The sequence below is a fragment of the Nesoenas mayeri genome, assembly GCF_963082525.1.
Source record: "Nesoenas mayeri genome assembly, chromosome: 2".
NCBI classification, from domain to species: domain Eukaryota; kingdom Metazoa; phylum Chordata; class Aves; order Columbiformes; family Columbidae; genus Nesoenas; species Nesoenas mayeri.
Window position 1 is genome coordinate 162,680,768 of NC_137543.1, and position 19,093 is coordinate 162,699,860.

Consider the following 19,093-nt stretch of genomic DNA (forward strand, 5'->3'; position numbering starts at 1 on the left):
TCAGGGATTTTTTTTTACAAATTTATTTAACTCTGTGCATGATAAGTCAGACATAACTAAGTCTGAAATATAAGTTATATAAATAAAACTGTTGCTATCCGTCAGTCAAAAGGTTATCCAGGGGGATATAGTTAGACGATGCGAGCAAGGAGCTCCTCCAGAAAAGAAACAATATTCTTCTCATTTCATAGTATTCTTAGGAATCCTAATAGAAACAGTAAGGTTTGCACTTAGCCATGGCAGGGCTAGTTTTGGGGAAGGAGAGCTTGCTTTATTATTATTATTATTATTATTAATATTGTGCTTTTGGGAGACTGATTTAGGAGGTAGGAATGCAGCAGACAGAAAGAGGCCCAGAAGGCTATCGAGGTCAGTGTCATTGTGTTGAGGTTACATTTATATTTCACAAGCACGTGGTTTTTTTCCACTAAGACCTTTTAAAACCGATTAATACACATCATCCCCTTTCTCACCACTTTCTGTGAAGGGCAATTATGATGTCCATAAGCTCCTCCACTGCCCATGGAGAAAACTTGACACATAGTCAAGTCTTATACAGTTCCTTTCCTTACTGTTCTTTGATCTGTCATCTCCTCCGATCTTCCAGCCACTCCTGATCTCTCATCTCCTCTGCGTTCTGAAGTCTTTTGGTGCATCTACATTTAGATCCTGGGATGATCCCCAGGATTTTCCTCATTATTTCTATTCTGCTCATGGTCTGACGGGAAGGAAGATATGGTACCGCATACAGACACTTGACTAATATGTGAACTGTGACACATGGGGAAGAGTTAAAATATGCTGAACATTTTGCAGAATGGAAACCAAACTGTAAAACTCTACCGATACTCTGATTTTTCAGTTTTATGTTTGGTCCCCAGTGTTTTCAGAAGAAAAATCTTTTCAAGTTGAATCGAAATGACAAGTCATTTGGGGATGGCAGAAAATATGTTGTTTGGGAGTCAAATAGAGAACTGAATTGTTGACCTTTTACTGATAATGAATATGAAGTCAAAATAGAAATCAACTGTTATTGTCTTCTGAATTGGTAAAGCCTTTCATTAGAAAGATATGCATTTCAAGATCAAAAAGACAAGGCAAAGTCTTTGTCAAGGTCTTGGAGAACTTGCTGCTACATAGGGAAATGCACAAGCACTTTTTCTCCAGTCTGCACTCTTTTCCACCAGAAAACAGTCACCTTGCATCTTTCTTTTTTTCTGTGTTTCCTGAGGGCTGAAAAATCACAGTAGTATATCACTAACGCTCCTACTATAACTTCTAGCAGACTTTATAGCCTCCAGGTCCCTGCTTTATTTTGGAATAAACCTGGATGAGGTCTGCTACATTGTGGATTTTGATTCACCAGGTCCCTCAAGGAATGGATGTGAGAGGCTTGTGTGAAGAAGCAGTGTCTGGTTTGGGATCAGGAAGCACTAGTTTGGGTCTCAGAGTCACTCCATGGGATGTTCCCAGATGGAGACAGAGGTGGAGAGCTGAAGCAGATGAAAGTGATGGGGAATGAAGGACTGTGGAGAGACTGAGAAATGAATTTGGGGCACCCATGAGTTTCCTACCTCAAGGAAACAAACACAACACAATCCTGAACCTTAATATCTCAGACTAAATCTGCTCAGCCGTACTGTTGTGCTTTGAATTACTACTGGGTGAGGAACCGCAGCCCTCATCCACAGGGCACAGGTTTGGCTTTGTACATGGTAGGAAGCTTATCCAAATACCTTCTGGGGCTGAAGGAACAGTGTGATTTTGAACCACTGCTTTTCCATCAATGTGCTTTTCCAGCTCTGGTAAGTCACCTAGAAGTTGATAGTTCCCATTCTTGGATGGGGAATGTGTTGCCACAGCGTTCCGGAGTGGAAAGGGAAATTTCAGAGCCTCAACAGCAGAATGACAGAGCTGCTTTGGAGAACTGAGACAGCTTCTGGCAACGGCCAGCACCAGAAATATAAAACACTTTGTAGACTGACTGTTCTCTCTGTAGCAACATGGTTTTGGATTCTCCAGCCGTTTGTTGATGGCTGGCTTCCCACCTTCTCTGCAACTCCCCCCCTTCACCAGCCTCACCAGCAGATGTTTGTTCAGATGTTTGCAACCATGGAAGAAATTATAAAACTTAAAAAATACCCTCTGTCAAATCCTGGTGGGGAGCCTGGGGTGTAGGAGAGGTCAGACATTGCCTGTGCTGTCTGCTTGAATCAGACAATAGCACACGGGTTGGGTCTCTGTTGGAGAAGAACCCCAAGGATACAGCTTGTGGACCACATTTCAACACTTTCTGGGGGCTTTAGGCCCTCAAACATCATGGTAAGTAGGTGCTAAGAAGGAAAAAAAGCTCATCTCCCAGTCCACATGCACAGGGACAGGTAGGCTTCACTGTTCCATGTGTATTTACAGTACAGCATTGGACTCGTGCCCTTGCAATAAGATCATCTTAAGGTGGAAGTTCTCAAACAGGACATGAAAAGTTATTCACTAGATAATACAATTGGTGAATAGGATATGTTGGAAAGTGTGCAGGAAAAGTGAAACATTTCTTTATTTAATTTGGTAAACATTATTTTGACATAAATGCCCTTCTCTTTGTCATTCATTTCCAAATTAAAATTTGTATTGTAAAGACTGGCAGCTTTTTCTTTTTCCTTTCCTTTCCTTTCCTTTCCTTTCCTTTCCTTTCCTTTCCTTTCCTTTCCTTTCCTTTCCTTTCCTTTCCTTTCCTTTCTTCCCTTCCCTTCCCTTCCCTTCCCTTCCCTTCCCTTCCCTTCCCTTCCCTTCCCTTCCCTTTCCCTTTCCCTTTCCCTTTCCCTTTCCCTTTCCCTTTCCCTTTCCCTTTCCTTTCCCTTTCCTTTCCTTCTTTTCCTTTGTCTTTTCTTTTTATTTTTCTTTTTCCTTTCCTTTTTCTTTTTCTTTAATCTTAAATTCTAATATTTTCACACTGAAATGGCATATTTCATGAAAAACTGACTTAAAGAATACCACTCCCACACATTACATCACTCCAAACCCTACCAAAACAACCCTTTTTGGGCTGAAAAAAATCCATTTCAAGCTGCCAAAGTAGAATTTTTGCGGGTATTTTTGTGTGTCGCTGAAGTCTTCTCCTGAAAATTCAAGCTGGTTTCTTCTAATATTTTAATTCCTCCACCAAGCTTAAAAACAACAACCCTTTGCTGAACTAATTTTGTTCTCAGATGACATGGTTGTGTAACTCTTCTAGGTTGCTGATTGACATGCCAGTCATGCTCATAGTGAATGAGAGCATGTGAGACATTGAGTTGGTCTAAGTGAAATTAGTTTGATGGGTGTCAGGCAAGACATAGCAGAAAGGTGTCTGTAAATGAATAATCTAAGGAAAAGAAGTCATTTCTGGCTCTGGCAGCTGAAGCTCCCGCTCATACACAGCAAGGTACCCCAAGGAACAAAACACCTTGACAAAGTACTTCCACCAGTAACACCAGCCACCACAACTATCTACCATGTCTTTCTTCCCCTGAGGTCTACTATGACGATCTTCACAGCCCAGCAAACATCACTTTCTCCTAATTCTGTCCCAAAACTGTTATTTTCCTCCACCATTGCCACTGCAGCCATCACGACCCCAATTTTTCTCTACCATTGGCATTGTAGCCATCACCACCCCAAGCCTTCCCAGGGATGGGATGATGCCAACCAGTCCTCAGCAAATCCAGTCCCTCCTCATGCACTTGCAGCTCCGGCAAAATCAAACAGTAGCCAGACCCCTTTAAAATGTCACACCCCTTGCCCTGCAACTGTCTTAAAACAAAAAAAAAAAGTGCGATTAAACTGCCAAACAATCACCACGATAACAAACGCACGACGGGGAGATCTCTGCTTTTGTTTCACGATGCTGGCAGGCGCAGCACACATGCCGCTCCCAAAATAATCACTCTGTAACCCAGCCCCAGTTTCAAATGGGCCAAAACTTCTCTATAGAAAACCCACGAGCACAAACTAATATCTGCCGTACTTCATACTGTGGGGGTTGGTTTTATTTGTCTTTTTTTATTATTATTATTATTGTTTTCCAAAGCAGGACGTTGCTCATTGTGAGCTGGAAAACAGTGTGCTCTGATCTCACTATGTAACCGCAGCCGTACTGGATGTTCCTGCCCATCCCCACCATCACCAGGGAGCTCCAGTATGAAAAGCTGAGCCCAAGCTGGGAGGTTGTTCGAGATGACAGAAATTTCAAATCCTGCCCTTTTACAGAAATTCCAGATTCCAATGGAAAAAAAAGAAGGAAGGAGAAACTCTTTGCCTTTTCCTGCCACCACCACGAGTTTTCCCTTTCAGTTCAGCCTGCCAGGGTCCTTTGCTTTATTTAGAGGCTTATTTATTTATGTAGAAAGAAGCCAAATCTTCTACAACCACAACTGGAGCTGACATTTCCGAGTTTTTGTTTTGTTTTCATTCCTCATACAACAACGTCAAAGTCCAAAACTCGATCACATTAACAAGTGCTCTGACCCATCACAGTTTTCTCCAGGCTTTGACACAGAAAAAAAACAAGTTTCTCCCAAAAACCACAGGGTCTGTGCATGTCCCGCTGACTCAGCCCCCAGCGCCTTTTCCCGCTCCTTACAGCATCTCCTGCCTCTTGCTCCCCATGCATAAGGTTGCTGGAGGCAGACGCAGTTGCTGTATTTACGAAGTGCTGTCAGCAAGCAGCACAGCATTGCGATGACATTTCATTCCTGGACAGAGAGGGGTGCAGTTTGGGTGTGGACGTTATCTTTTCACAAGCATTAAATTAAAGAAAGAACATTTTTACCCCCTGCCAGGCTGTGACTTTTACCTACTAGTCAGCACTAACCACAAGCACTGAAAAGTTTGAGCTATTTTCCTTAAAACATTTTTTTGATTATTATTTTATTTTATTTATTATTTTATTTTATTTTATTTTATTTTATTTTATTTTATTTTATTTTATTTTATTTTATTTTATTTTATTTATTTTATCCAAGTCCTCAGCAGTTATTGTCAGTCTGCACTTAACCATAACTGGGTTCACAATGACACCTTTTGTTTATTTCCTTCTTCCCCAGTGCTGTTTTTCTAAGGCTGCGTGGGTTCGTGGGTTATAAACCAGTTTGTTTTTCTAAGATCATTCACAGAAGCAGACTTCTCACAGGAGATTTTTTAACCACCTCTGCCCAGTGGCTGCAATGTTCCACTGTTTCTAAGAAAACACAATCAATGGATTGTCATCATTTCTATTATGGGTTTTGGATGTGTAAGTTTGCTGAAGCAGAGAGGCTTTTGTAGGTTGGAGGCTGGATTGGCTCCAGCCGGGTCATGGGCTGAGTGTCACCTTCCTTTTCAGATTGATCCCAGCAGGATGAGCTGTGGGGTCTGGCTCTCCTACACCTGTTGGACGGCTGAGAAGGTGACACTGGTCCCCAAATAGGCCATCCAGGCACATTGCATGGGTGTTTGGGCAAAAAAACAAGCTACACAAGGGTGTATGCATGGGTACGAATATTTGCTCATCCATATATATGTCTGTATATGTGTGTGTATTTATTTGTATTTACATATGAATATACATAAATGCAAACTCACTTTTCTTTCCTACACACATCTACGAGCACATGCACATACCATATATATTTGTATATCTATACTTACTACAGATACATATACATAGAATGATTTGTGTTGGAAGGGACCTTAAAGATCATCTCATCCAACTCCTCCACCATGGGCAGCATCACACCCCACCAAGTCAGGTTGCTCAAAGTCCCATCCAGCCTGGCCTTGAGTGTCTCCAAGGATGGGCATCCACAGCTCCCCTGAGCAGCCTGTCCCACTGCCTCACCACTCTCATCATGAAGAATTTCTTCCTAATACATATATTGTACACACAACTCACATTCACAACCATACACACACATTAAACCCCAAGCTAGCCAGAAAAAACAAAAATGAGAGATTCTACACTGATCCTTTTAAATCTAGAGGCTGAGATCTTTTGGATCTAGAGCACAGATGTTTGGAAAAGTAGGATGTAGGTATTCACCTGGGATAAACCAGCATGGGAGTATGTGTGACTGGAGGGGGCTGCGCTGATTGATGTGGACAACATTCATGAGCAAAAGCTGCTAAATCTCTCCTGATCCCTGTTATTAGTGGCAGTAACACCCAGTTCTCTGGTTGTGGCTGGGATTCTGGGAAGCAGCCATCTCATCAAAGAGAGCTGGGCTGCAAGCTGAGAGCATGCCCTGAGCATAGCACAATGATTTCAGTCTAAATTTAAGTGACTCCCTCTCTGCCTATCTGCTTTTTTAGGATTCAGGTTGCAGCTACAACAGGGGAGGGAACAATGCCATGTCAGACACATGTATAAAATGAGACATGAACTTAAACCCCAACATTCTGGAGATAACATTGGCATTGCCCCTCTGCTAATATTACATCAATTTCCTTTCACATATTGGTTTATGCTTCTTTACACTGACCAGCATATGATAATTTTACACACACGCACACTCACATATATATACATAATATTGTTAGAAAATATGCTTTGATGTTGTTTTGTTGTTGCTGTTTTAAATAATACCTGGGCTTTAATCAATCCTTTTGTCACTAGAAAACTTTACAACAAAGCAAACAGATCAGTCCCTGAGCTGGGGGAGGAAAGAAGATGGAAGTGGAAGAGCTTGTTATCAGTCTAACGTGAGAAAGTTCTATATTTTGAGACTATTATGAGCCACTACAGCTTTAGGAGAGACTGAGATTATTTCAGACCCAATGTCCCAGAGCCTGTGAAGCCAGGTGAGCAGTTCTTATCCGCTAGAGCCGTGTAGGTAGAGAGGCAGCAGGAAGGTGGTAAAATATTGGGCCAGGTTGGCCAGAGAGGTGGTGGATGGACCATCCCTGGAGACATCCGAGGCCAGGCTGGACGGGGCTCTGAGCAATGTGAGCTGCTGAAGATGTCCCTGCTCATGGCAGGGGTGGCACTGGGGAAGCTTTGAAGGTACCTTCAACCCAAACTATTCTTCCCCCAGACAATGGGGAAAGGTGCACCCAGACACCTCTGCTTAAACACTAATGTCTTTGCAAAAGTTAGGGAAAACCCAAAGTTTCTGTTTCTGTTAAGAGCCCCTGTTCCTCTCCACTCCCAACCCACCTTTAGCTGCTCTCAGCATTTTTTCCCCTTCTCCAAGTTAAGATTTAACTGGTTTATGAGAGAAGTAAAATTTCTGTCTCCACAGTCCAGCTTTCCAGCAACTTGGGAAAAGTTAGCACTTTGGTCAGGGCCTTCTGTATGCTCCGAGCTGTGCATTTAATTTAAACCTAATAGTTACTGCACGTTACACAAATGGCGATTAAAACCATATTGATTGAGGTTTAGCAGCTATGTGAGAAATGCAGATCTTATTACAGAGCTGCTCCATATCCAGAGTGTGCCTTTAATAACTCACTGCTCATCAAGGGGCAGATTGGAGAGAGGAAAAGGAAAAGGCAAGGCTGTGAGGCACCGTTTGGAGGGACGGTGGTAAGGCTGTGGTTTGAGCAGCTCTCGGTCGCTTTCCACCTCAGATACACACACGCATAGCACTAGATCTCCACATCGATATGTTGCATACTTGTTCATCTACAAATCAAAGAAAACCTACCTTACACACAACTGCAAGCGTGCAAACAAGCCCACAGAGGCCACATCCACACCATGTGCTAGATAAGCAGGCAAACGTGTTGGCTCAGATCTCAGAAGATAAATGTCCATGGCAGAATGCACTCTAAGGGCTTTCTAAGTCAGGATCTGCTGCAGAGCCACTTAAAAACCCCAGAAACTGTTAAAATCAAGTTTATTTGCTATTCTCTCATGGCCTCCTTTTTCAAAAAGCTGCGAAGTTAGTTGGGTGGCAAAGCAGAAACAAATAAGCCCTTGTGTACTAGTTTGTCTGACATAATGGCTGAAAAGAGAAAATGAACCTGGAAAATAATAATCGCATTTAAATCACTCTGCTGAGAGCGGTGCAAACCCTCTCAAAATGAACTTTTGCTTTTGCACAATTCTTAGCTTTGCACAATTTGTACAATTTCTGTTCTTTACACAGAAGTGAAAAGCAGGCTGGAAAATGATGCAGAGATAAGGGGGGTATAAATATCAAGGGAGACAGATAAAGATGTGAAACATGCAAGGGTATGAGGGGAAATGTAGAGGGAGATGAAAAGAAAAAAGCCTAGACGTATTTGCAGAAAATCTTACTTTCAGTTGTTTCAAATGACTCAGTAAAGCCGGGCTGCACTTGGGCAGGGTTTACTCAGTGCCATAGACTTTTCTTCATTATTAGGCAAAGAAAGTTACTGGCGTTTAAGACCCTCTACAGAAATTATCTCCTTTCCATGACAGACTAAGGAAAGTCACGTACAGAAAATCCCTGTTGCCTCTCAGCAATCCAGACACAGAAAGTTGCATATTTTGCCTTAAGTGCTCCAAGGCCTGAGGATTCAGTAATGCTGCAACTCCAAGTTACTTCAAATAAAAAAAAGAACATGTGAAACTTGACATATTTTCATCTCTATGTCCTTCAGACCAAGCTGAGCTGTTTACAGGCTTGGTTTTGTACATCCCGGTACCACAGACATCAGACATTGCAGAAAAGTTATTTCTTGGCAGCTCTGTAACAAAGACTTGGAAGTGGAAACTACCCTGAAAAATTATTTAAAAAAAAAAAAATCATACTACTATGTATTTTAGGTTGCCGCTGAGTAATTTCCAATTTTTTTTTTTAAAAAAAAAAAGTCATTTTGATTAAGAATGAAAACAGATTTGGGTTTTGTGTTCTACTTGATGACAGTTTTAGTTGGAAATGAGGGAGAAAAATTGTTCCAAATTGGTCAAAATGTTCTCTTCTGTCCAAATTGAAGTAATTTCAATCATTTAAAATTTCTGGGTATTTTTTTTATATAAAAAGGAAAGAACTCTGCAAAATTAATAGCTGCTTTAGATCAAAAATATCTAAACAAGGAATTAACTTAAAAAAGCTGAAACTGGCAATTTTCTTTATTCTTTTCAGATTTTTTTGAAGAGTCTTTGCAAAATAGCTGTGTATTCACAAAACATTCTGCTACTACCAAACTGCACTTTCCAAGTCTCCCCAAAAACTATTTTTACGAGAAATGTCACCCAGCTCTGTGAACAAGAGGCATATACAAAGATAGCCAGATTTTCGTTAGCCCCTAAAATTAATCTGGAAAGCTCCTTCAATTTCCAGTGCTGTTCGGTTTTGGCCCTAAGAATGTGGAATACACCACAGAAAAAAAAAAACCTTTTGGTGTGTTTCAATGCATGCCTGTTTAAAATATTACTATTTCTTCGCCATTCTGCATCATGGCCTGCATCTCTTGGGCATCATCTGCCCTTGGGGCCACCTCCAACCTTGGGGTCTTGAGTCCTCCCACATCCCTTCTTCTGATGAAACATTTCACTGGGTTAAGGCTACAGGTTGTTTCCTAATACTGAAATACCCATTATACTTTCAGGCACTGATTCATTTCTGTCAAGCAAGCTGCTAAATTCATCTCAGCCTGGGGCCAGCTACTCAAAAGGTTGGGAAGGGAGGAAGAAAGTTGCTCTCTCCACTATTAAAAGTTGTCCCACAATGGCCAGCTGGTCTGAGAACTTCCTGTGCATCCAGAGCAGCATAGAGTGTGATAGATAAAGGAGAGAATAAAAGAGCAGAGCTGCCTTTAGAAGCCTGCTATGGCAGCATGGCATTTCAGTTATGTTCATCTCTGAGGTCCATCCAGAAGCACTGAAGAAAATTGCTAATGGGGTATAATAAGAACAACCATCACCTGATTTTAATGTGTAAGGTAGTGTGTCTCAACCATCAACTACGGAAAAATACTTGTGGCAGCTGCATACAACAATCTCTCAACAGACAGGGAGGCTTTAGGGACAGAACAGAAAATGTGATGACACCCCTGACAGCATCCTTGACTTTTTAGTAGGTCCTGTTGCAACAAGACAAGGGCTGATGGTTTAAAACTAAAGGAGGGGAGATTCAGGCCAGAAATGAAGAAGAATTTTTTTACAGTGAGGGTGATAAAATACCAGAGGAAGTTGCCCAGAGAGGTGGTGGATGAACCATCCCTGGAGACATCCCAGACCAGGCTGGATGGGGCTCTGAGTAACCTGAGCTGGTGAAGATGTCCCTGCTCATGGCAGGGGTTGGACTGGATGGGCTTTGAAGGTTCCTTCCAACCCAAACCATGCTGTTCTGTGGTTCTGTGATTTTAGCTGTCTTGAACTGGGAAGGGAATCCTTTCAGGAATATGATCTTTTTCCTGTTCCCACTCAAAACAACTGCTGCCCACTACAACCTGAAATCCTCAGGGTAGATTCTTCCTAGGCAGGATCATAGGTTATTGAAGTTGGATTCCCCCCAGCTTTGGGGGGATGATGGATGGGGAGGATATGGGATTTTCTTTCAGACATGATAGAGATTGTTCAGGTTCAGTATCCTGCAGATCTTCTCTCCTCCATGGTCAGTCCAGAGCCAGGATTTTGAAACAGGTCCATCATTTCTTTAAGAGTTGGGCCTTGGGCAGAACTTGAGATAGCAACTTGAACTGGGACAGACAAAGGTTTCAGGGTAGAGCTGCTTTTTCTTTCCTATAATCAGCTGAGATAGACATCTCATTTAAGTTAAATATTCCCTACATGAAAGCCAGGCTGGGCTTTTTCCATTTTCAAATTTCAAATTTCTGTTATTTGAAATAGATGGCATCTGAAATCTTCCTCTGGAGTTACAGGAGTTCATATCATTATTAGGCTGAAAAAGCAGATGTCTCTGTGCACCTGAAGATATTTTCCAGATCAATGAAATTTTTGAACACATACCTAGGGGCCATTCGACGCTTGCAAAATTAAAAATAAATCACAACAAGCTTACCAAAGTTCTCACACCTCACCATAGCAAGAACAGTGAGTCAGAGGCAAATCCCATAAAATGCAAAAGGAAAAATTTCCTACTGACTCCCAGGAGCTTGCAGCGGGCTCTCTTGTCTTGGCTAAACTTTTAGTCGTTTTTGCATGGAGCCTCCTCAAGACTCGCTACTCAAATTTCTCTGTGCTTGAAAGGCTCAGGAAGAAGCCACTGAGAGCAAGAGGACCGGCATGGGCTCAGTTTAGGCTGGCAGGTGTCTGCCCACTTCAGAAACCTTCAAATATGTGAGCACAGAAGGGAAATTGCTCTCTAAAAGCATTTCTGCTAAGCTGCACTGCAGGCCAATAATAATAATGGTGATGACAATGGGAATATGTAGCACCTGGAAGGAATGAAACCAAGGGTAAAAATAGGTTGGAGAGCGAAAGATGAGAGGGTGTTGGGAGGATGAAGGCATACAGTGGCCGCCTTCCACTGTCTTGGTGACTGGTCTTGGAGGTTCAGGTACACACATGTAAAGAGTTCCCATGTCATCCTCAAGGAAGACTTGGCCAAACTCTCAATGTGATATAACAACCTGGCAGGTTTCAAAGTAGGCAAAGACTGGCATCGCCCTCACATCTTACTAAAACATAACATGATTCCATCTTCCAAGCTGGATCTGATACGTGTACACTGCATGGGATATCCAGACAGTCTTTCTTCTGAATTGGACAAGCCCTTAATAGTCTGGATGCCTTCAGGATGTCCCAGGTCATCATCTACTCAGAGACTCAATTAAATGGTTCTCACTTTGTCCCAGCAAATGTTTTTTCTGTCAAGAAAAGCTCCCTGTCTTTCCAAAGCAACTTCTGTTGCTTTGTTTTCCATGGGTCTGTGTCATAAAGGACATTACAATATTGTCACCAGCCAGCTAGAAAGTTACCTGCTGCTGAGCCTCACACACCAGAAGAGATGTGCCCCATGAACTCATCTCGTTTCCCTCACACATCCAGCAAAAATACCTCTTTTTCACACTTACAATCTCTCTCAAGTGGGCCAACACTTCAGCTTTCTCATTCACAAAGAAGCCTTTTTGTGTAAAAACCCCTTCTCCCACACACACCCCCTCCCCTTCATACAGAAGTCAGGGATGTAGCTAAATTCCTCTCTCTGAATAACAGCTACATTCAAAACCTCTCAGGCAGCTACAAAACTTCAAGAAATGGGGGCAGATGCCCTATGGCTACTGATTGCACACACAAACTCCTCAAAAAATGGGAATACAAAACCTCTGTCTCACACACGTGCCTCTGTACACACAAAGGTGTCCCATGCTGCTTTACCTTGTCTTGCACACACATTTGTTACTGCTGTAGACTGAATTTCTTTAATATAGCCACGTTTAATACATTTTTTTTTGTCTCATGCACACTAATGCAACACATTTATAGAACAAACAAAATCCTTTTTGTCTACAAACTCCTGCTTTCTCATTCCCAGTCTAAGCCCTTCTCACAAGTATGTCCAATGTCCACTCATACACATTTCTACCACATTCAAGCTCACTCTGAAATAACCATTTCAGTCACCTCAGCACAGAATAAATTCTTCACTAAGTACCAAAACTGCTCTGAGAAGCTCATCTACCAGGGCATTTGTTAAGGAAATTGGATTTATCTCCTTGACTTGTACCAGCACTTGTGTGGCCAGCACATCTAGGGCAGGGACCATCCCCCTAGACGGGGCACTGGGGGGCCAAACCTCAAATGCTGGGGTCAGTTTTGGGGTAATCACGCCAAGAAAGGCCTTGAGGTGCTGGAGCGAGTGGAGAGAAGGGAACGGAGCTGCTGAGGGGCTGGAGCACAAGTGTGATGGGAGCGGCTGAGGGACCTGGGGGGTTCAGCTGGAGAACAGGAGCTGAGGGGAGACAGGGACACAAAGAAACGGCCTCAAGTTGCACCACGGGAGGTTGAGGTTGGATCTGGGGAACAATTTCTTCCCCAAAGGGCTGTGGGGCATTGGAACAGGCTGCCCAGGGGAGTACTGGAGTCACCATCCCTGCAGGGTTGGACAGATGGAGACGAGGTTCTCAGGACTATGGGGCAGCGTTGGATTAATGGTTGAACTCAATGATCATAGAATCATAGAACCATTTTAGTTGGAAGAGACCCTCAGGATCACCGAGTCCAACCATGACCTAACTCTAGCACTAAACCATGTCCCCGAGAACCTCGTCAAAACACCTTTTTAACTCCTCCAGGGATGGCGACTCCACCACTTCCCTGGGCAGCCTGTTCCAACATCTGACAACCCTTTCCAAAAGATTTTTTTCCTAATACCCAATCTAAACCTCTACTGGCACAACTTGAGGCCATTTCCTCTTGTCCTATCACTTGCTACGTGGAAGAAGAGACCAACACCCTTCATGCTACAACCTCCTTTCAGGCAGTTGTAGGCAGCGAGAAGGTCTCCCCTCGGCTCCTATTCTCCTGACTAAACAGCTCCAGCTCCCTCAACCACTCCTCATCATACTTGTGCTCCAGGCCCCTCACCAGCTTCTGCACTCTCTCTAGCACTTCAATGTCTTTCTTACGATGAGGCACCTAAAACTGAACACAGGATTCAAGATTTGATCTCATCAGTGCCAAATACAGTGGCAGAATCACTTCTTTAGTCCTGCTGGCCACACTATTCCTGATACAATACATCTTGAGGTTCTTTTCAAACCAGAATGATTCTGTTTCCTTCCCTTTCCCCAGACTGTGGCCACCTTGAGGTCTCCTCAGCCCTGTTTCATGCTGCAGGGGATGCTCAAACTTGCACCCCTGCACATCTGCTTGGCTGCATTCCTGCCATTGCACCACAGCAAGCATGATGCTTTGGAGCTGATCACACAAGTCTGATGGGATCTCATCTTTACTGGTGCTGCATGATCACAGAATCCCAGAATGTCAGGGGTTGGAAGGGACCCTGGAAAGCTCATCCAGTGCAATCCCCCCATGGAGCAGGAACACCCAGATGAGATTACACAGGAAGGTGTCCAGGCGGTTTGGAATGTCTGCAGAGAAGGAGACTCCACAACCCCCTGGGCAGCCTGGGCCAGGCTCTGCCACCCTCACTGAGAAGAAATTTCTTCTCAAATTTAATTGGAATCTCTTGTGTTCCAGTTTCAACTCATTACCCCTTGTCCTACCATTGGTTATCACCGAGAAGAGCCTGGCTCCATGCTCTTGACACTCACCCTTTACATATTTATAACCATTAAAGAGGTCACCCCTCAGTCTCCTCCAAACTAAAGAGATTCAGCTCTCTCGGCCTTTCTTCATACAGGAGATGCTCCACTCCATCATCTTTGTGGCTCTGAGTTGGACTGTCTCCAGCAGTTTCTTGTCTTTCTGGAACTGAGGGGACACAGTATTCCAGATATGGTCTCACCAGGGCAGAGTAGAGGGGAAAGAGAACCTTGTATTTCCCTCCTGACTGTTTCCATCCCAGATGCTCTTTCATTTTTTCTTGCATAAAAAGGGAAGAAACTTTCCTTATCATGCCTGCAGCTGTTCAGAAGCCCACAGGGCCTTTCAGGGAGAACAGGTTTCACATGGCTTCAAGATCACAGCACTGCACAAAAATAAACGATGACTGCTTTTCCCTCGGCACCTGTATTACTGCATGCTGCTACAATAAGCATATCAAGTGATGACAAGGGAAAATGTGGTTATTAAGGATAACTCTATATGGTAAGCCGTGTCCCTTCCAGGTCCTCACATACACCAGCTGTCTCTCCGTGGCCTTTTTGTACCCAGGACTCACCGGACTTCAAGCACACATCATCTCAGCTAATTTTAGCTTCCGAAATATTGGCACCCAAATACCTGTCTCATATCCCCCTAACAACAGCTTCTCCAGAGGGTGATGCAGTCCGTCCCAATATAGGCAGTTAACACTACTGCAAGGGACAAACCTCTGGAGAGTTTCTCTCTGCTAATTATAGATGATCTGCTTAAAATCAATGATCGGTTTTCCTATGGTTAAAGCTACGTGGGTCAGTCCCACTTTCTGTGTCCATAACAGATGAATCCTGTTTTGCATCAGCCATATTGCTTTTCAGGAGAGCAGTATATATTTCTGGCAAAATGTGCCCTTCTGCTAAAAGACAGCATTTAGGTAGAAATTAATTAGATATATGGTATAGAAAATCTTCTTGCTACAAAATCTCTTCAGGACAATCTTGTCCCCAAATTAACAAGGTTTCTCCAAAAAGAAGGCTTCCTCGTGGATTCAGTCAAACTCTTATAGAAAATAAAGACACAAAAAACCCCAAAAAACTCTTTTCTTTGAGTTGAAAATGCCATTCAATCTACTTTGAAAATTTCTAAGAACTGGATCAAATAGTATGGGAATGCTTACGTGAGTAACATTAAAACTGTAGATTTTTTTAGTTTACATTTACTTAAGCGGATGTATCTCACACTTAGTCTACTATAACTGACATCCTGATATAGACCCATTACAGAGTGAGACCATGAAGTGCAAGAGAAAGACAATGGGCAAACCTAACATCATGTTGGAGTGCAAAATAAGACCCTTAGACCATTATCATGAGAGTAGACTGTAACAATCAAGAAAAATGAAAGAAGCAGCACTTTTCCTTTCTGCAGAACTATTTTGTTTTTGAGACTTTTAAGTGTCTAAACAAAAAGTTTTAAAATTCCAAATACAAAATTGTGCAATAAAGTCTGCGAAGAAGTATTGATAATTTGAGACATTTCCATCAAAAGATGCATTTTGATAATTTTTAGCATTTTGGTTTGGTACATTTTTTTTCTTTTTTGATACACTATGGATTATCTTCTGCATGAAAACAAGAACCAGTTTCACCCTGGAATGCAGAAATGGGATGTTTGGAGAATTTCAAAACTCATTAAAGCATTTTTTTCAAATGTTGTACAATGATCTAGGGAGGTATTCTGATCTATACCAGATGGCCTGAGCTCCATCAGAGCTAGGTTTATGAAACAGGGAAAAATATACTTGCCAGACCCATCACTTGCGCACAAATAGCTTCAGTTTTGACAAAAGCATTTTTGATTAAAAACATTTAATTGAAAAATTCCTAGGAAAATATCTCTAGAGAATATAATCTCCCCTTGCTAAAAGATTTGAAAAAAAAATACTCCAGACTCAAATCATGCATTTACCAATGCTTTCCCTAATACAATTCGTTATACAGCAGATAATGGAATATTCTCTGCAAAGATTAAGAGATGTTGTCATGGGAGTATTGGATTTACTTTTTTTCTTAGGAACTCAAGACATATTTTTTAGCATTTTAAAAAACATAAGATTCCATAATTGCAAATCGTGATGGAGAGAAAAATAAGAATTTGCATTAATAAGTGTGCCAAGTTTTGGGGTTTTTTTTCTGTTTTTTTTTGTTTGTTTGTTTGTTTAAAGGCAGAAATTAGTTGCTTTCATATCCTATCTGGATAAAAATGTAATTTTTTTTTAATTACAACTCATCTCTCTGCTGGACTGAGCTGCCCTTCATACCACAATGTCATAGGATCTCAGCTGAATATTACCACAATGTCCTGGCACCCAGGCTGAAGGTATCTGTGCCCTCTAAGAGAAGCTATTGCAATTGTCCCTTCTTCCTTTCACAGTGCAGGAATGTTAAGTACAGAGACATTAGCAGAGAGCTGGATCCCACCAACACCACTTGCCCAAGGTCATGGTGCAAGTCCTTCTCAGAGCATAGTGCCTACCCTTTTCTCATTAGTCTAAAAACTAACGCAAAATCAAATTTCTTGTAATCTGATTTTTTTCTTGATATAGCAACAAATTACTGCTCATTTTCTTTTTCTGTTTTTCCCCACCAGTACTTAAACTGAAAGGTTTGCAAGCTCTTTACGATTCCAGGGAGGACAAACCCACTTTCAGTGCTTCCTCTGTCAGAAATCTCCAGCTGCAAGAGCCAGAATAATGTCACAGAAGTAAATGGTTTCAACAGCCTGGGATTTCTGAGCCACCCATGAGACCTGCTGCAGTGTGTTCAGGAGATGTGCGGAAGAGACAGAGTAACATATCCTCTTTTTCACATAGTTTCTGAGGGGGAAACTTTACTTTTTTAGCTAAAAAGAGAGGGTGTCAGAGACATTAATCCCACATCTAAGCTCCAAGGATCTGGTCCCGTGGATGCCAGTGAAGCTCTATCTGTTTTCCTCTTAGGAATTATCTAGTCTTGTCTCATGTCCTCTGGCTCACCAATAGCACAAGTGACCACCAGTACTCCCCTGTTGATTTCCCAGTTTCTTGGGAAAAACAAACAAACAAACAACAGGAAGGAAAAAGAAAGCCCCATGAGAAAGAAACCTGTGAGATGCTGCAAAGCTCCTCTTTTCACCAAGGGCAATGCCTCTTCCCAGAGGACAATTCCCAGAGGACAATTCCCAAAGGACAATGCCTTGCAAATAAATCCTGCAATGTCTTGCAACATCTATCCGTTGTGTGTGCAAACAATATGTCAAAGCTGTTCCTAAAGATGTATGCGGGGGTCTCTGACATCACCTGCCAATGTGTGTGGTGCAGAAGGAGGAAAAGGGAACTAGTCATTTTTTGATCTTTGCATGCTTATTACATTTTTATAAGTCAAGAAGTCACTCTTTGACAGTCCATTTCACTGTCATTTCCTGATGAATATATTATTTATTTCTCCTCATCATTCTCTGAGATATTTTTTTTTTCAAATAAAAAGTCACTCAGATATCTGCTGAAGAGTCAATTCCTATTGAAAATTGTGTTTCAAAGGGAAACAGATCTTCAGCATAATTTCACTGGAATTACCTATTTCTTGGCTTTAAAACCCTGGGTGTTTCGTAAACATTGGCAGTTGCCTGAAAATGAGGTGGTTCATTAAAAGGAGAACATAATGTCAGTTAGGCAGTGCAGGATTACAGTAGTAACCCCAAATTTTCCCAAAACCTATCTCTCAAATGGCTTTGGAAACCTAATCTTGTCCTTACACATTTGGAGCAAGACTTCAGCAAACCCTGCTGAGATCAGCAGTGACTCTTTCCAGCAGAGACTTATTTAAAAGAGAAAGAGTAGGAGAAGGCTCATGTCCTTTGAAGGAATCCTTGAGGTAGAACCTGAAAGTAGCAGGTCATTCAGGAAATATGGATTTTCCCCCTGGTTTATCTCTGTCTTCCAAAACACACACAGTTCCTTTGCAGTTCAGCTGGGTTTTTCTGGAAAATCATAGATGTCCCTGGCTCACTTTAAGGAAGTCCCCGCCTGGTGATGTCTGTCAAAGTGATGCATCACGGGCAGAGAGAAATGAATTCAACCCACGCTCCAAGCCTACTCCAAGCCTACCAGATGGCCTTGGCCATTGGTTAGTCGGTAGTCACTTCTGAGTACATTCGAGCCTTACTGGCATCTACCTGCAATATTGCCTGCATAGGACCAATAAGTTTCCCACCAAAGTCAGTGAAGTTTGCATGCAATTAAATGTGCTGCTTTAGGGATAAGACAAACAGGTCTGCACACCCTCAGATAAAACAAAATTCAGCTTTTAGCTTCTCTGTTTAGCAGAGCTGACGGTGACTTTGCTCCCACTCTTACTTTACCTGTGGCAATTGCGCTTGCTGCTCGCTTTCTGCTGAAAACCAAGAGCTAATTTTGGCAAATGTCATCTCACAGCTGTAAATACACAACCATCAGAACCATCACCAACACAAACCTCACCACCCCGCTTCTTCCCACACCAGGTTAAAAGACACGTACTTTGATAGAAGCTGGGTTAAATTCAACTTCTTTTTTTGGTTCTGGCTCTGCTGGTTTAGGTGCTGGTTTGGGTTCTTCCTTCTTGGGTTCAGCCTTCTTAGGCTCGGGCTTCTTTGGAGGCATGTTGGTTTGCTGGTGGGCTGCTTTAGAAAGGGAGAGAAGGAGACAGACAGACAGACAGGAGAGAAGCGGCTGCTGCAGAATAAATCACCAGCACACACAGGTCTTTATCCCTGTCCGGTCTCTTGAAGTCACACATGGTGTCAATCTCAGACCTGTCACATGCCAGAGCTTACAATAGGGCCACTGCTATAAAAGGACAAGACATCTACCCAGCTATTTTAGAGCCATCCGATATGGCATTGTTACAAGTTGGCACTTAAATG

The 19,093-nt window shown here is 42.4% G+C and overlaps 1 protein-coding gene across 2 annotated transcripts in view; it reads right to left on the bottom strand.

Annotated features, from left to right (window-relative positions):
- The window catches only part of MYL3 (myosin light chain 3), a gene marked incomplete at both ends in the record, with an annotated part of 32,975 nt that extends 14,145 nt beyond the window's left edge, over positions 1–18,830 (bottom strand). For both annotated transcript variants that reach the window (XM_080338994.1, XM_080338993.1), the window contains one exon: positions 18,708–18,830. In XM_080338994.1, coding sequence (XP_080195120.1) covers positions 18,708–18,830 — 123 coding nt within the window. The remainder of the gene's footprint in view (positions 1–18,707) is intronic.
- Between the last annotated feature and the right edge of the window lie 263 nt (positions 18,831–19,093).